Source organism: Dromiciops gliroides, chromosome 3 (assembly GCF_019393635.1).
Source record: "Dromiciops gliroides isolate mDroGli1 chromosome 3, mDroGli1.pri, whole genome shotgun sequence".
Taxonomy (NCBI): Eukaryota; Metazoa; Chordata; class Mammalia; order Microbiotheria; family Microbiotheriidae; genus Dromiciops; species Dromiciops gliroides.
In genome coordinates, this window is record NC_057863.1 from 585,985,138 (window position 1) to 586,002,086 (window position 16,949).

General features: G+C 44.9%; 1 protein-coding gene across 1 annotated transcript in view; it reads right to left on the bottom strand.

Moving 5' to 3' along the window:
• The window catches only part of DCHS1 (dachsous cadherin-related 1), an 83,067-nt gene that overhangs the window by 38,258 nt on the left and 27,860 nt on the right, over window positions 1–16,949 (bottom strand). Inside the window, exons 3-8 of the mRNA XM_043992623.1 lie at window positions 8,593–8,781; window positions 8,253–8,484; window positions 7,591–7,827; window positions 4,931–5,974; window positions 1,799–1,992; window positions 1,413–1,509 (exon numbers count right to left, since the gene is read on the bottom strand). Coding sequence (XP_043848558.1) covers window positions 1,413–1,509; window positions 1,799–1,992; window positions 4,931–5,974; window positions 7,591–7,827; window positions 8,253–8,484; window positions 8,593–8,781 — 1,993 coding nt within the window. The remainder of the gene's footprint in view (window positions 1–1,412; window positions 1,510–1,798; window positions 1,993–4,930; window positions 5,975–7,590; window positions 7,828–8,252; window positions 8,485–8,592; window positions 8,782–16,949) is intronic.

Sequence of the window (16,949 nt, forward strand, 5' to 3'; positions counted from 1 at the left end):
ATCTTTCCTTTACTCAGGCTGCACTGCAGACTCATTCCCATGGGGTTCTCGCTACCACACACCTGGAAGCTCACTTTACTACTGGACTACTGTTCACATCAGGAACATCCTTGCCCCTGCAGCCTCTCCCTCTGATTGGCTGGCTCCTCCCAGAACCTCCATTTTCAGGAGGAGGCCCCGATCAATCATACTTTCATTCCTCTTTTGGGTATACTGCTAAGTCAAGGGATTTTCTCTAGGTGGCTTCTGTGCCTCGAACCTTTAACCCTTCCTTCCCCACATACCTGCTTTTTTCAGCTCCCTTTTATGTGTTGTCTCCCCCCATTAAAATGTAAACTCTTTGGGGCAGCTAGATGGCACAGTGGATAGAGGCCTCGGAGTCAGGAGGACCCAAGTTCAAATCCGGCCTCAGACACTTAACACTTATTGGCTGTGTGACCCTGGGCAAGTCACTTAACCCCAATTGCCTCACCAAAAAAAAAAAAAAAAAAAGTAAGCTCTTTGAGGAGAGGGACTTTCTTTCTTTCTTTCTGCTTGTATTTGTATTTCCACCATTTATCCCAGTGCTTGGCACATACTAAGTGTTTAATAAACACTTCTTGAATTGGCCTGATTTGACTCCAAGTATTTGCTAAGGCTGTCCTCTATGCCCGAGATCCTTTCCCTTCTTACCTCCTCCTCAAAGAATCCTTCTTTTCCTTCCAGGAATATATCAAGCATCATACGTTATAGGATTTTCCTGATCCACCACAATTACCTAATATTTGTATTTATTCCATATATATGTATATGTACACATATATGTATATACATATATATTGTGTATATACCCACACAGACACATATAAAATTTTTTTTCTATCTCCCAGTAGAATATAAGGTGCTCAGGCAGCTAGGTGGCACAGTGGATAGAGCACCGGCCCTGGATTCAGGAGGACCTGAGTTCAAATCTGGCCTCAGACACTTAACACTTACTAGCTGTGTGACCCAGGGCAAGTCACTTAACCCCAATGGTCTCACCAAAAAAACCCCACAAAGAATATAAGCTGCTCAAAGGCAGGGGTTGTTTCACTGTTTGTGTTTGTACCCCCAGCTCCTATTGGTATGCCTAGCACATGGTCCGAGATTAATAAGTGCTTACTGATTGATTATTGATTGACCTTTTATTTGCTTACAGCTGGGTCCTGAGACCCACATGCTTAGGTCCCATGTGACTCAGCCTCTATACAAAAGCCTCACGTGGCTTCAGTGACCACACAGCTCAGTACTCACATGACTCTGCCCCATGCAGACCCAGTATTTACACAACTCAGGTACCAGTACTCAGTCACATGGCTCAATTCCCACCCAGCTGAGTGACCAGACACCTCAGTCCTCACACAGATCCGTTCCCACAAGCTTTACCCTCGTACCTGTCATGCTGTATAGGACTGTTCCATTTTCTCCTTCATCTGGGTCCTTTGCCTGTAGGCGTGTGACAAGGGTTCCAGGAGGGATGCCTTCCAACACCTGATGAGACATGGACACAAGGTCAACCCTGACCATGACACTATTAGGGTTCCAACAATAACCATATAGGGACCTCTCATCTTCTGACATTGAGCACCTAGTGTCTACCCTCTCTCCTCTTGGCCTGCTGATCCCTTCCCTTCTTTCCCTGTTTTAGCATAAGTACCCTCCTCCGCTTTATGGGGAACCCTCCCTTATGCCCTGAATGAGGATGCCCTCCATCCCTCTTCCCTGCATGGGAAGCACCTCTCCTTCTCCCATTTATGGGGAACATCCCATCCTATCTCACCTGCACAGGAAACCCGCCACCAGCTGCCCCCAGGGTATGTAGGAAGGTTGGGCTGTTGTCATTTAGGTCCAGCACCATGATGTGCACTGTGCCTGTAGTGCTCCGGGGAGGAGCACCTCCATCTTGCACTTGTACCAGGAGCTGGTAACTGCTCTGCTGCTCACGGTCTAGGCTACGTCGTGTGGTCACTTCTCCTGGGGAGTGAGGGAACAGGGGAAGGGCAGGGGAGAAGAGAGATGAGGGACCCGAGGGAACTGGAAAGCCTAGGCCCAGGGATTTAAGGAGGGCAGAATTCAAAGAACTAGGAGGACTGGGGCACAATGTACTTGGCAGAAGCGGAACTCAGGGTGCTGAAGGGCCTGGACTCCTGGAAGAGAAGTCCAAGGAATTAGGGACTTGGGTACCAGAGTTTTGAGAGCATGATGATACAGAAACTGGAGGTTTAGGGCGCAGAAACTGGTTCAGAAAACTAGGGAGCCAAAGCTCAGAATGGTGGGAGAGTGGTATCAGTGTTCTGGGTACTGGCTAAGCTATCTAAGAAAAACAATGAAAAACAGGAAATTCATTGCACAATTTAGGGTTTTGTTTTTTGTTTTTATTTTGTTAGGACATATCCTCCTCAGAAATGAAAGCAAGAGCAGGTAACCTGAGGTGAATAGAAGGGAAGAATGATCCACAACAATGTGGCCAGGAGCATTGACACTCAAGCTTGAGCTGAAGCTGATAATCAATGCCGAGGAAAAGTAAAAAAAAAAAAAAAGTGTTAGTTTTATTTTGTTTTATTTTAGCTAAATTCAGTGCAAGAGAAAGTTCAAAGAAGGGATAGGAACACATGCTTGGGTAGATAAGACACTGGTAATGAGAGAGAGAAGACAGAACTACTCAACTCCTATCTTGTTTCTGTTTTCTCTACAAATAATATTGATATCTGAACTGGGAAAGATAAAAGAAAAATTAATAAGGAGTTAAAATACTAGAATATGATACGAGAGTGGCTAGCTACCTTCAATGAGTTCAAACTACTAGGCCAAGACAAGATATATCCTTGGAGACTGAGAAAACTTGTGATTGTGACTACTGAGCCATTGTCGTGGTTTATAGAAACGGGAAGATCTCAGATTCTTCAAACTCTAGTCCTAGGGGCTTTAATTTGATTCCTGGTAAATTTCTAGAATCACTAAAAAAGATAGTTTATAATAATTTAGAAAGGCAGCAGTAATCTAAGAACTAGCATATCTTCACCTAAAATAGGTCATACCAGGCTACCATAATTTAATTTTTCAACAGGGCTATTACTAAATAGGTGAAGTGAGGAAGGCTGTATAGACATAACTATATTTTAGCAAAGCACTTAACAAAGTCTCTCGTAATATAAAAACATTCCATTGTTGATATTAATTATTAAATTTATTAAGTATTCATATAACATATTATTAAATTGATATATAATACATAAATATGGAGAACATGTAGAAATGTGGGCTGGATGACAACATGATTAAGTGTATTTGGAATTGGTTCCAGTATAGTATAAAGCTTTGTGGCAAGTCAGAATACCAGGGTTTAAATCTTAAGGAGCGTGGCTATTTACTACCTGTGTGACCCTGGGCAAGTCAGTTAAACTCCCTGGGGTTTGGTTTCCTCATCTGTGAAAAAGGGGAGTTGGAGTGCATGGTTTCTAGGGTCCCTTCTACATCTAAATCCAATGGGTATGTGTCAATCTGGAGGGAAGTCTTTATTGGGATGCCACAGGGATCAGTCCTTTGCCCTTTCCTCTTTAGCAGTGACTTAAAGGAAGACAGAGAGGGCATGCATAGACAGATTTGTAGATGGCACAAAGTTAGAAGAGATAGCTAACAAATTAGGTGATAGAGTCAAAATCCAATCATGTCTCAACATGCTAGAACATTGGGCAGAATATAATAAGATTAAATTTAATAAGGACAAATACGTAAAGTTCTAACCTCAGGTTTAAAAAGAGCAATTGTATGAGATTTGGGAAAACAGTTGAAAAAAACAACCAAGACACGTGAAAAAAAATAGTAGATTTGAGTTGAATGAATGCTCAAATTAAATCAAAAGTGAACACCATCTTAAGTGATATGAATTGAGGTTTGATGTCAAGGCCTAGGAAAGTACCTAGGAAAGTACTTTGCGCTACGTCCTTTGCCCTGCTCAGACCCCAGTTGGAGCACTGTCCAGTGCATTTTAGAAAGACATGAAGAAGCTGGGGAATGTCCCAAGGAGGGCAGCCAGAACGGGGAGAGGACTAGATAACAAAAGATACAAAGGAACTGTGGGTGTTTGGTTGGGAGGGAAAAAAAAGACTTGGGAAGGTGATATTAAAACTTTTCAATTAAAATCCTGGAGTTATACCCGTATGAAAAGGGAGACTAGCTGGGCCCCTGAAGGCTGAACTAGGAATGATGGTGGGAAGAGAGAGAGGGTGGATTGCAGAGAGGCAACCTCATCTCAGCAAAGGGAAAGTTTCTAATGATTAGGGCTGGCCTAATGAAAAGGAAATCCCTCGGGGGTCAGTGAATTTACCGAGTCGTCATACTAGAGTGGGAAGGGACTTATTGGGTGCTTTAGGCCAATGCACACCTGAAAAGAGATCCGCTCTACAACGTTCCTGAGACTGGCTATGCAGTGTTCACTTAAAGACCTCCAGGGATAAGAAATTCACTACTGCAAGTCATTTATTTCCTATTTCTGAATGTCTTTAAAACAAGGCAAGATAACCAGTTCTCAAAAATGGTTGCAGGGAGGATTCCTTCCCAGATATGCACTGGACTAGATGACCCCTTAGCTGCCTTTAAGTTCCGGGCCAGTGATCCTATGGTCAGAGCTGTGGTTAGGGTTCAAATTCCTGTACAGGAAGTAGGAGGATAGGGTTGGGGGTCCCACTGGGTTCTGTATGGATGTGGAATGATTTGAATTGGATTCAACATGGAATCGGATAAGAGATCCAGAGGGTTTCCCTGGTCTTTGGGGAGGGGTGGGTGTGGAAGGGTCAAAGATGGAATGACAGGTCTTTAGGTCAATGAGGAAAGAACCAGGATTCTCACTGATCTGCAGGCGGCCAGGAAGGGATAGAACAGATGATAGGGTCAGAGACCTCAGAAATTTTACCTGTCTGTGGATGGATGTGGAAGGCCCCACTCTCATCTGGTGGCTGCAGTAGGTGGTAAGTGAGGTGCCCATTGGGGCCCGAGTCTCGATCGGTGGCTGTAATGCGGCCTGCAGTAGTTCCTGGTGGCTGGTTCTCAGCCACAGCAAGGAAAGTGGGCTCCTCAGTGAGACGGGGCCCATGGTCATTCCTGTCTCGGATGCTCACCCTCACAGTGGCTGTGCCGGTCAGACTCCCTTGACCATCCCCAGCCACGGCCAAGACTGGTAATGTGTATACTTCCCATGCCTCATGGTCCAATGCTGTACGTACCCAAAGCCACCCACTACGTGACTCCACACCAAAGGCTGTACCCACCCCATCTGACTGCAAGTGGTAGGATATAGGGGGCCCTCCCTTAGGGCCCTGTGCCCGCACCTGCAGGAACTTGGTGCCTGGGGCTGTACTTTCAGATAGCTCCACGTGATAAGTGGGGTTGTCAAACTTGGGGATCCCACCTCCACCCCCAGTGTCAGTCCCTATACCAGTCCTGGACCCTGCCTCTTGCACAGCTACTCGAAGCAGGAAGCGGCTGGTCAGGGGGGGTGAGCCACCATCACGTGCTTCCAGCTCTAGCTCATGGGCCAGCCCCCCCAGGTGCCTCACCAATTGCACATGGCCTGTGGCAGGGTCCACGGCAAAGGCTCCTTTTCCCCCAGCCACCAGTGCGAAGGTGACATGGCCACTGGTACCACTGTCAGGATCAGGAGCCCGCAGTGTATACACAGGTGTGCCTGGACCAGCATCCGGGGGCAGCCACACAGTATCCGTGGGTGAAGGGAAGGCAGGTGCGTTATCATTAACATCATCCAGCAACACACGAACCCGGGCCATGGCAAAGGCTGGAGGAGACCCCATGCCTGCACGCACCTCCAGCTCTAGCACTGGCCCCAGGCGCTCCCTGTCCAGCAGACGCCGTGTCCGCAACAGTCCTGATGTCCCATCCAATGAGAAGAGGCCCTGGGGGTCTCCCCCAGACAGTGTGAGGAGCACAGAGCCTGGGCGGCCTGCCAGAGGGAGTGAGAAATTGTAAGGCCCCTCCCAACACTAAGCTCAGGGGAGACATACAGCAAGGGGCACAGCTAAGGCTGTATATGTGGGAGGGCCATTCCAGCCTGGCTTATTCCGCACCACAGAATGCTTCTGTCCAGAAATGACGGACTGTGACTTGAATCTGAGTGAATAAATATGTGTGAATACATTATCGACTGTATGAATGTGTCTGGTATCTCAAGAGTTTCAAGTGTGTATAAATGTGCTATGTAAATGAATGTGTGTATTACCTGGAGAGGTGACGGGTTGTGAATGTGTGAAAGTGTGTGTTGTGTGAATGTGTTGTGCGAATAAGCGTACTGTACCAGGAAGGTTGTGAGAGTTCTTGTGGGGCTGGGGTGGCAGTAAGAGTACATAAATGTGTGAGTATACAAGTGTGTGACACCTAAGACAGTGTGTGGTGTGTGTGTGTGTGTGTGTGTGTGTGTGTGTGTGTCTAAGTTTGTGGTCCCCAACTCTCCTCTCTCCCTTAATATCCAGATCCAATCTTGTCCATGCCAAGTCTGGTTGATTACAGTTCCACGGTATCTCTTACATTCCTCCCCTTTTCTACATTCCCTTGATCACTGCACAGGTTCAGACCTTTATCACCTTTCACTTGGACCATTGCCAAAGCCTCTTAATTGGTCTCCCTGCCTCGTTCTCTCCTCTTCCCAACCCCACCTCCAAACTCAGATACCAAAGTGATTTTCCTAAAGCCCAGGTCTGATTATGTCATTCCCTTGCTCAAGAGGAAGCTCTGGTGGCCTCCTGTTGCTTCTAGGATAAAATGCAAACTCTTCAATTGGTCATTAAGAGTCCTCCAATATTCCTTTCCAGGCTTAGCACACATTCTTACTTCACCTACCCTTCAGTTCAGCCCAACCCACCTGTTCTCTGTTCCTCCCTTCTCCCACCTCCACGGCTTTGCCCAGGCTTGTCTGTCTCCCATGCCAGGAATGCACCTCTTCCTCTCTTCCACCTCCTCTAGAATCCTTATCTTCCCAGCTTAAGTGCCACTTCCTTGATGAGGTCCCTTCTGACTCTCCCTAGTTTATTTACTTAGAGTCGATGCGGTGTTTCTCTTTATAAAATGCAGGGTCTCTGAGGACAGACTTTTATTTTTGCCTTTAAATCTCTAGTCCTTAGCACAGTGCCTGGCATGCCAGTGGGCTAGAGACTGGCTAGGTGGTGCCATAGTGCACAGAGTGCTGGATCTAAAGTTTGGAAGACCTGAGTTCAAATTCAGCCTCAGACACCTAAAAGCTTTGTGACCCTGGGCAATTCACTTAATCTCGGCCTGTCTCAGTTTCCTCATTTGTAAAGTGGGGATAATAGTAGCACCAATCTCCCATTTTATAGATAATATCTACAAAATACTCTGCAAATCTCAAAGCTCTATATAAATACCACCTATTGTTATAGCTGTCATGAGCACTTAATAAATAAATGCTGGTTGATTTTACTGATGCAGATAAATGTGTGTATATGTGTGTGAGTAGGTAAATATGTTATGAAGTGATGAGGAGATGGTAAGTATATGTATGTAACTATATAAATGTGTGGCACTGGGGGGGTGAGTATGTTTTACCTGGGGGGTGGTGTGCCCGTATGGTGCCCACACTTGTTCCTGGAGGTACATCCTCAAGCACAGAGAAGACATATTGTGCTTGCTCAAAGACTGGAGGTGCAAGAGGCCCGGAGATGATGCTGATGTTGACCTGGGCATTGTGCTCAGCTCGAAGGCCACCAGCATCCTGGACACCAATCTCCAGCTGCTGCACAGAGTCAGCTCGTCCAGAAAGGGGCCAGGCCACAGATACTAGCCCTGGAAACAGAGAGGAAGAACAACCAGGATGGAGAGAGCAGGACACAGAACACAGGGCACAAAGCACAGGATCAGGACACACAGGATGACAAAGATCATGGGTCAAGTTACTGAGCACACAGCTCAGGAGACCCAGAATGGAATATAAGACACAAGGACATGGAGCACAGGATATAAGTATGGAATAAAGAGAGCATAAGGCATAGGAAAATGGAGAGAACAGAGGAGGGGATGGGAAATGAAGCTAGGAGTGGAGTGCCCCAGGCACATACTGAGCAAGTTAGGAGACCACTCTGGGAGTGGGCCGGAGAAATTCCAGTAACAGGATGGGATGATCGTAGGCAATAAGGAAGTCTCAGGGAGCGAAGAGCTAAGGGAACCAAAGTTCCCAGTACCAGGGGCTGGGGTGTATTCTGGCTTCTTACCAGAGTCCTTGTCCAGGGCAAAGAGCGGAGGGCTGTTCCCAGCCAGGATGCGGTAGGTAAGGGTGCCATGGGGACCTTGGTCAGGGTCATGGGCACTGACCCTCAGGACAGCTGTGCCTGGTAGGCTCTGGGTGCTCACACTGGCTGCATATATCCTTGGGTAGAACTCGGGCCGGTTGTCATTCTCATCTGACACAAATACCTTTACATAGACAAGTGACTTCAAGCCACCCTGGAAGGAATTGGAGAGCGAAAAGTGAGAAGGTGAGCTGAAGATACCATCCAAGCAGGTTTGGCCTCCCCACCAGGGGAAATGCCCCTCCCTGTCTTTCCTCCTTACCCCATCCACAGCGGTAACGGTGAAGTCAAAGCTGGGGGGTCCTTGATCACGGTCCAGACTTCGGGATGTGCACACCTCTCCAGTGAGGGGGTCGATCTGGAATGGGGGTGGGCCTATGGAGCTAAGCCCAGCTCCCAGTGAGTAAGAAAGGAGGCCAAAGGGGCCGCTGTCTGCATCTGTAGCTGTCACCTGTAGAGGGAAATGTGACTTTTCTTGAAGGTTTTTCTGTTGTTTGTCTCCTCCTATTCTCATGTACAACCATGAGACTCCTAAAGGAGCCAGGGCATCCGTAGCCATGATAAACATGGGAACACATGTCCTCCTTCATTTGATCTGTAACCCCCTAAAAATAACCCTTCCCCTAAAACAACTTTAAGATATCCTATACTGGGGGCTGCTAGGTGGCACAGTGGATAGAGCACTGGCCCTGGAGTCAGGAGTACCTGAGTTCAAATCCAGCCTCAGACACTTAACACTTACTAGTTGTGTGACCGGGCAAGTCACTTAACCCCAGTTGCCTCACTAAAAAAAAAAAAAAGATATCCTATACCTATCAAATTGGCTAAAATGATAGAAAGGGAAAATGACAAATATTGAAGGTGACATGGAAAAATTGGGACACTGGTGGAACTGTGAAGTGATTCAACTATTTTGGAGAACAATCTGGAATTATGCCCAAAGAGTTATAAAACTGTGTATACCCCTTGACCCAGCAATACCACTATTACATCTGTTTCCCAAGGTGATCAGGGCAAAAAGAAAATAACTTATATGTTCCAAAATATTTATAATAGCTCTCTTTGTGGTAGCAAAGAACTGGAAATTGAGGGGATTTCCATCAATTGGGGAATGTAACCAAGTTGTGGTATATGCTTGTGATGGAATACTACAATGCTGTAAGAAATTTTGAGCTGGTTGATTTTAGAAAAAGTGGAAAGACTTGCATGAAATAGTGAAAAGTGAAGTAAGCAGAAACAAAAGAATGTTGTATACAATTAACAGCAATATTGTTCAAAGGATAATTGTGAGCACTAAGTTATTCTGAGTACTGTCAACTACAAAGGACCTATGAAGGAAGATTCGATCCACCTCCAGAGAAGGGACTGAGAGAGAGAAGTACACGTTGTATGGTTTCGCATATATTTATAAATCAGCATCAAACTCTGGCCTTCTCCAGTGGGCAGTGGGGAGGGAGACATTTTGGAACTTAAAATGTAACAAAAAATCAAATAAAAACCCTTCCCCCATCTTCTACCAATGGGAGAGCAAGCTGCTCAGAGGAAATCAGACCTGGACTGGAAAAATAGGCCCAGCGCCCATGCCTACATGATCAGGCATCTTAAGGGCTGCACACTCCTTGACTCTTTCTTTCTCTTAATTATTCAGCACAGCTATTTTAACCCCAACCTTGACTGAATTAAGGAGATTCCCTAACTCACAGGGAAGAGTTCTCAAACCTTAGGGTAAGGTAAGTAGCTACCTGAGAGAACAAAGGAACCAAAATCTCAAGAGATAGAAAGGGTTTCAGAGCATCAAGTTAAACTTATATCTGAGAAGCAATCTCCTCTAAAATGCCACTCCCCATAACAGAAGACTTGAGCAAAGTAAGCAGAACCAGGAAAACATTTATACATTAACAACACTGTAAAGAAAAACAACTTGAAAGACTTAAGAATAATGCCCAAAGCAATGACCAACCACAATTAATCTCATGAAATATGCAGATGTTTGTTGATTTGTAACAATGGAGAGCTGGTGGACTCAAGGTGCAGAGAAAAAATGTTTTTTTGAATATAGCTCAATGTGGAAATTGCTTTTGCTTGACTGTATATTTGTTTCAAAGGTTTTATTTTTCTTTCTTTTTCAATAGTGGTGTTAGAATATTTTGATGATCAGGCCTGATTTTGGGGGCTGAAGCTGACTGGAGGACTAATCTGGGGACTGTTGACTATTTGGCTATCTGACTTCGTTAATTTAATATGGGCCGTTTATAAAGTTCCACCACACTGCTCCCAAACTAATAGACTAAAGATTAAGAAGGCTCTTAACTAAATAATCAAAGCAGAGTTTATTTATGAGATACTATTTCAAATTAGGAATACAGGGAAATAAAGTACAACCTGACTGTTTTCCTGGTCTCTTTCCCCTGCGTCTCTTTCTCACCTGCTGCACTTGGAACTTCTTTAATACAATTAGGGCCTTAGCCGCCTCCGGCCTCAGGGCATGTTACACTTTCCCTGGTTTGTATTAAGGCCTGTAACCTTCTGTCTGTCTGCTCTGTCAGTTTGCCCTTTGGCCTCTCTTTTGCCTGCTCCTAGTCCTTCTCTTCTTCTCCTGTGTCCTTGTAGTCCCGTCTCTAGTCTCCCATCTTTGCTGTCTCCTCAGCCGCCTCTTGACCTCTTCTTGTCCGTCCGAACCCCCGAGTCTTGTCTATCGAGTCCGTCCTCTAGTCTGTCCTTCTTTATCTAGTCCATCTCCTTCCCCGTCTCCTTCCTCCTTTTTCTATCTAACTCCCAGGTCTATATATACCTTTTCTTCTCTCCACTCAAATCTTGGGGCTTCCTTCGCCCCCACAGACCAAGCTAATCCACCAGCCAGAGCTGAAGCTGGTGGGGGGGGGGGGTGTGCTCTGGAGCCTTATGCCTCAGCACAGGACATCCGGGATCCTTCAGATAGCTCCGCTCAGGTCGGAGCTGGGGGCTTTTTTTTTTTTTTTTACCACCAGCTGTCTGACCTGGCGTCTTGTATAGCCCACGGGGCTTTTTCACTCAGCTGAAGCTGAGGAGGAGGGGGAGAGACCCTGAGGGGCTAAGGCTTTCTAATCTCAGCCTAAAGGTAGGGTCCCCAAATCAAAATAAATTTCCACAGTGGAGAGAAGTGGCAAGAAGAGGAATTAGATTTTTGTTAACTGAAAAAAATAAAATTTAACAAAAAATTCGTGGACAGATGTCACCCTAGAAGGAGGTTTCTAAGGAAGTACTTGGTACCCCAGGAATGTGACTTTGGGATCATAATCTGCTTGACATTTTTACCAATGACCTAGGCACAAATGGTATGTTTATCAATTCAGCAGGTGACTCATAGTTGGGAGACACAGCTCACATGTTTGATGATAGTCAAGATCTCAAAAGATCTCCAGAGGCTGGAAAGAGGGTCTGGAGCTAATGAGGTAAAATTTAATGATAATAAAACTAGCTAGTATTTACACAGTACTTTAAAGTTTGCAGGTCCAGCTCTCTATCCACTGTACCACCTTACTGCTTCTAATAGGGATAAATGTAAAGTCTTGCATTCAGGTTAAAAAACTTAACTGTATTAAAACCATCTTTACATGTGACTGGACAAAAATCAAATACTATTAATATTGGAAAAAATAATTAGTTGATTGATTAGATAATTTAAAAAAACCAATTGTGAAAGTACAGAAGGGAAAGGCATGTCTAGACAACAGTTCATGTGAAAAATACTTCAGGTATTTTAGTTGACTACAAATCTATCTACCTGCCAGGGTTATTATGAGGATCAAATGAGGTTATATTTATAAAATGCTTAGTATAGTGCCTTGCACATAGTAGGAGTTCAAGAAATACTTGTTCCCTTCCTTCCTTTAAAAGACCAGAGGAGTTTGAGGAAAGGCTGAAAGAAATACAGTGAAGAGGGGTAGTACACAAAAACCAGCTTCAAATATCTGAAGAGTTGAGGTATTATCAATGTTTTGTTTGGTTCCAGTGGAAAGTTCTAGAATCAGTAAATGGAATTGCAAAGAAGACAAATGTAGGTCTGACTTTAGCTAAAACTTCTTAATAATCAGTGATTCCAAAGTGAAACTGGCTGCCTTGGGTGATGGTTCCTTACCTGCCCCTTATAAGCTTTTTAGGAGAGGCCAGATGATTCCTTTCATGGAATGCCAGCCTGTACAGGATGAGAGACTAGACCAGAAGAATAGCTCCTTTTTTTTTTTTTTTGAGGCAATTGGGGTTAAGTGACTTGCCCAGGGTCACACAAGCTAATAAATTTCAAGTGTCTGAGACTGGATTTGAACTCAGGTCCTCCTGAATCCAGGGTCAGTTCTCTATCCACTGCGCCACCTAGCTGCCCCAAATAGCTCCTTTTTTAATCTAGATGTCTGTGATTCCATGACTATTATACAAGGGAAGAGAAAGGGTTTTTTTGTTTTTTTAAATCAAGCCCAGAAATGGACAAGTCAGGGAAATTGAGCCTCTGACTGGCTTGGCAGGAATAGCTCTTGCCAATCCTTTTCCTTGCCTATCCTGTCTGGGGAACACACTAGAGTTTTTGATTTCAGCCCTTGGCCATTTCTCTGCCTACTGTCCAGGTTAAGGGCTGTGGTTGGGGACTGGAATCCCAGTAGGGTTCTTATAACTTGTGAAGGACAGGATTGGTGAATGGGGTTTTGAATGATTTCATTTCAACAAACATTTATTAAGCTTCTACTACATTCAAGGCCTCACTGCTAGATGCTGGGGATATTAATGTGACACTTGTTTCAGGAGGATTGTCTTCTCTTCTACTTGCTGCCTTCAGTTTCTAAACTTGACAGTGACAGCTGGGAACTGGAAATGCAAGAGGAATTACCCAGAACTGTGAACATGACAAGTCTGTCACAAGAGGTCATTAATTGTCTTCTTGTTATAGCCAAGAATCTGGACTCCTTTTTAGCACCATATTGTAGAGAAATGTGCCATACAAGTGAACCGAGGATATATAGGGTAGAAGTTGCTTGTGACCTAAGAAGTAAGGGATTACCCCCTAACCCCAAGTATCTGGGGGTCAGAGGCCACAGCCAGATGTGGATATGAGACACCAGTAAAACTTGGCAGAGCTCAGCTAGAGGAGAAGGCAGAAGAAGTATACCAGGGAGCTGAGCAGAGTTTGGGGGAGGGAGGAATGGCAAGTAGCCATCCATGAGAAAATACCGAGTTGCCTCTGACCTTGGATCATCTGATGAAATGCTAACCCAGTGCACCAGAATAGCATGGATACTGGTGAAGCTATTTCTCCCCTTTCCCCATTTAGGATCCTGCCTCTGTCATCTAATCCCTCCTAGGTTTATGTCATATACCAATTTGATTAAGCATTCCTTTATCCCTAATCATGCCTTTATCCAAGTCATTGATGTAAGTGTTCATCACAATAGAGCCAAGGACAAACCCCTGAGAGACCTTTCTCTAGGTGGATATTTGATCCATTTAGCATTGGGTCATTGAGGTAGTTCTGAACGCATCTATCACCTATTCTCTTAGAAAATAGAATACAAGTTGGGCTTCCTTAAAAGGTGCTCTGGGAATCCCTGGCTGGAAATGGAAAGAGTACAGATTTTTCAATTTATCAGTTCAATTTCATTCTTTTTTTTTTTTTTTGTGAGGCAATTGGGGTTAAGTGACTTGCCCAGGGTTACACAGTTAGTAAGTGTCTGAGGCTGGATTTGAACTCAGGTACTCCTGAATCCAGGGCCGGTGCTTATCCACTGCACCATCTAGCTGCCCCCTCAATTTCATTCTTAACTATAATGATAATATTGTTTTCCTTTTGGGTCATCCAAAATTGGGAAGAAAATTAGAACAGTGACTTTAAATTTTATATCTGACAGTGAGCTGAATGAACCCCACGCAGAGCCTGGGAAAAAGATGTAAGCACTTCCTGATATTAGCCCAGAGATCCTAGGTGGCAGTTTAAATCGTCAAAATTGTTGTTTGTTCTTTGTTCCCAAAGAGAACCATGATATTGGGGTGATGTCATGACTTGCACTGAATTGGATTTTAAGTGAGGGGGGATTATGCAAGGTCACCAACCTCACTCTCTCCTCCAGAGCCATCTGGGTCCAGGACAACTGGAGATGGCCCCAGATGTTTAAGGCAATTGGGGTTAAATGACTTGCCCAGGGTCACACAGCTAGTAAGTGTCTGAGGTGAAATTTGAACTCAGGTCCTCCCAACTTAAGGGTCAGTGCTCTACCAATTTTGCCACCTAGCTGCTTAATCTTCAAAATATAAAAGGAGAGGCAGCCCAAGATAGCCTGGCAAACATTGGCTCTGAAATCAGAGGAATTCAATCCAGCTTAGAATTCGACTTCTAATGCTAATCACTTGTGAGAGCTTGGGCAAATAATTCCACCTCCTTGGGCCTCACGTTCCTCATCTGTAAAATGTGAAGGCTGGATTGGATAACCTCCAAGGTCCCTTCCTGCTCTTGATCTCAGATCCTACGGCAGCCAAACTTGGGGTGCCCCTCGGTGGCCTGTACTAAGACTGCACTCTAGCTATTCTAGAGCATGCCTTACTAGGAGGCACGCAGGCACCAGTGCTTACCCGTCTGACTTTCTTCTCCCATTGTCCGTGTAAGGGGGATACTACCTTCAGCAACCTGATAGGCCGATTTTGCTGTTGTTCAGTCGTTTTCCAATCTTGCAGACTCATTGTGACATATGGGGTTTTCTGGAGTGGTTTGATATTTCCTTCTCTGGCTCATTTAACAGATGAGGAACTGAGGCAAACAGGGTCAAGTGACTTGTCCTGGGTCACAGAGCTAGGAAATGTCTGAGGCCAGATTTGAATTCAGTCTTTCTCACTGCAGGCTGAACACTCTATCCACTGAAGTACCTAGCTGCCCCTCATAGGTCATGACAACCCTCTACACAATGATGGAAAAATAACATCACATCTCCCATTAGGGAGCTGCATTCTACTGAGAGATACAACATATAAGTAATTAAATAAATACAAAATATTGTGAGGAGGGAAAAGAAAAGGAGAATCAGAAAAAGTTTCATGGAAAGGTCATACTGGGACTTAAAATATCATAGTTGTATCCTTGTCCAGGAGTGTACTGTATAGTCTTGCAAACATAATCAAATGGGGCAGCTAGGAAGTGCAGTGGATAGAGCACTGGCCTTGGAGTCAGAAGGGCTTGAATTCAATTAAGTCTCAGATATCTACTAGCTGTATGACCCTGAGCAAGTCACTTAACCCTGATTGCTTCAAAAACATGCATAATCAAATAGGCTTTAAAATGAAAAGGAAGGGGGGCAGCTAGATGGCGCAGTGGTTAAAGCACCGGCCCTGGATTCAGGAGTACCTGAGTTCAAATCTGCCCTCAGACACTTAACACTTACTAGCTGTGTGACCCTGGGCAAGTCACTTAACCCCCATTGCCCCACAAAAAAAAAAAAAGAAAAGAAAAGGAAGGGAGGAAATGACCTACCTACATCTACCAAACTAGGTAACAAAAAGAGTACCTATAATGAAGGAAGAATAGCAGTGGAAACACCCAGGAGACAAAAACCAAGAAGTAGCCAGGCAGTAGAGACCCTGAACTCATACACAAGTGCATGAGATATCGGTAGCAAGTAAGAGAAACAAGACAGCCTACACAAGGGTGCGGATTTGACCACACAGGACTTGGTGGGATGGAACCCATGAATGAAATAGGACTGGCAGGGCATCGTTGAAGGCAATGCTACAGACCACCTAGGCAGCAAGGGGAAACAGATGGAAGAGTTTGGAAAATAGATCATAAGACTTTCATGAACGCATAATAATATGGTAATCATAGAGAACTTCAGATATTTAGACATCTGCTGGCGCTTGCTCTCTCTCACAAAAGCAAAATAGCTGCTCATTTTTTTGGCTTGCCCTAAAGTTAGATAAGCCTTACACTTCAAAAGGAAGAGGAAACAATGAGGGGAACTGCCGTTCTTGCCCTTATCCTCACTGACAGGGAGGAACCCGTTTGCTGCTCGGGTGGAAATGATGGAAACCTCAGAGGGAAGTGACCACAGCAGTTTAGAATTTTTGATCTAGAAGAGGAAAGTGAGACATAGTCTGACATGTGTCCCAGATTTGGAGAGAGCAGATTTCAAAAGATTCAAAGAAAGAATAAATACGACACAAAGGCCTAAAATTCCGCTGGGGGGAGGTGGACAGTAGAAGGAGGCATCGGAGGAGAGAGATGAGGGCTAGAGGACAAGAGAAAGCTCAGTTAGGGCTAGATTTAAAGATCTGAGAGCCAAGGGAACTTAAAGGAGCTGATGAGATGACAAAAGAAGAAATCCTCTGGTCATCCCCCCCAGAAGGAGAAAGAGATATTTGTATATCTCCATGAATATTCATATATTCCACACACATTAGGGTGGGGGAAACTTGCACCTAGGGGCAGTGACCTCCTCCCTAATTCTAACCCCCCTGCTTGCTTTGGGGACAATCCTTCCATTTTCTCCTACAAAGCTCCACTTCCGTTGAAGCCTGTCAGTGCCTCTAAAGGTAGAGGTCCCCTGGGGCCCTTTCCTTGGCCTTCTCTTTTCTCTCTATGTTCTTTCCCTTGTCATATCACTAACTCAC